The 1048-nt window shown below is 36.2% G+C and overlaps 1 protein-coding gene across 1 annotated transcript; it reads right to left on the bottom strand.

Annotated features, from left to right (window-relative positions):
* Positions 1 to 181: 181 nt before the first annotated feature.
* On the bottom strand, positions 182 to 407 carry LOC106012150 (uncharacterized protein C4orf45; the record flags this gene model as incomplete). Its single annotated transcript, XM_013084164.2, is given in 1 exon segment — positions 182 to 407. A coding segment is annotated over 1 exon segment (147 nt), but the record flags the coding sequence as incomplete, so codon positions are not given.
* Positions 408 to 1048: the final 641 nt, after the last annotated feature.

Genomic DNA, 1048 nt, shown 5'->3' with positions numbered 1-1048 from the left:
CACACACACACACACTCTCTCTCTCACACACACACACACGTACTCAAGAACATAATACATGTACTTCATTTCAGCTACCACACATATCTCTCTTTAAAAAAAAATAAAAATAAAGAGAAAATCCCCATGCCCCCTTCATTTTTAAATTTTATATCACAGCCCGTGTATTTGTCTAATGATATTTTTTTTTACTCTCAATTAATTTTAAGCATTGCACGATGCATATTTAATTTGTATTATAATAATTATTCTATGAAGAGTCAACAACTGCGATGGATTCCACCGTGCTGCGTTGCTTCCAAGGGCCGGAAGCGACCCCTCGAGTAGACTCCCGGGTTTTCGCAGACGCCCTGGCTGGAGTCTGGGCATTCTTTGGAAAATGTTGTGACCACTGGTTGTTCAGCTCCTACGGGAAAAGCGAAAAAAAAAAATAGGAGAAAAAAATACGGTGACAGTGAAATTGAATTTCTCTGAGCTATAGTTTTGTTGTATAAGACAACGATGCGGTTTTATGTCAATATGTCTAATGAGTATTATTTTGTATAAGGGATCGTTGCTTTGATCTGTTCCAGGAGCAGATTTGGCTATGTTCAAAAGGATGCTGAGAAAATTTAATTGAAGTAGGTATAGCGTAAACGCTTGAAAATTGCATTCCTTTATTTCCCGCTATTCGTTTTTCTACCTCCCACCCCGAACAGAAACAAACAACAATTCAACAAAAACGTATTCACTGACAAAACTTTAAGCTGTAAAGTTAATTTCATATAGATCTATTCAAGTTGCATATAAAATCTTGAACACTTTGAGTACTGTTTACCATCTTGTAGTAATCAGAGTACATGTATTAAGCTAAAGATCATTTACAAGTTGTTTTTTTTCTTTCAAGTTCTTGAAGTTCTTGCTTAAACTAAAAATAGTCTAAAAGCTACACTTGGTTCGATTTTTAACGACGGAAATACAAGAATTCTTCTTACCTGAACAGCAGCCGTTTGATCTTTAATTTTACACCACTCCGAAATCTACTAATATAAATGTCCCGCCCCCCCCC

The sequence above is a fragment of the Aplysia californica genome, unplaced genomic scaffold, assembly GCF_000002075.1.
Source record: "Aplysia californica isolate F4 #8 unplaced genomic scaffold, AplCal3.0 scaffold00276, whole genome shotgun sequence".
Taxonomy (NCBI): domain Eukaryota; kingdom Metazoa; phylum Mollusca; class Gastropoda; order Aplysiida; family Aplysiidae; genus Aplysia; species Aplysia californica.
The sequence above is the reverse complement of the archived record's forward strand: the minus strand, read 5'-3'. Positions and strand labels throughout refer to the sequence as shown.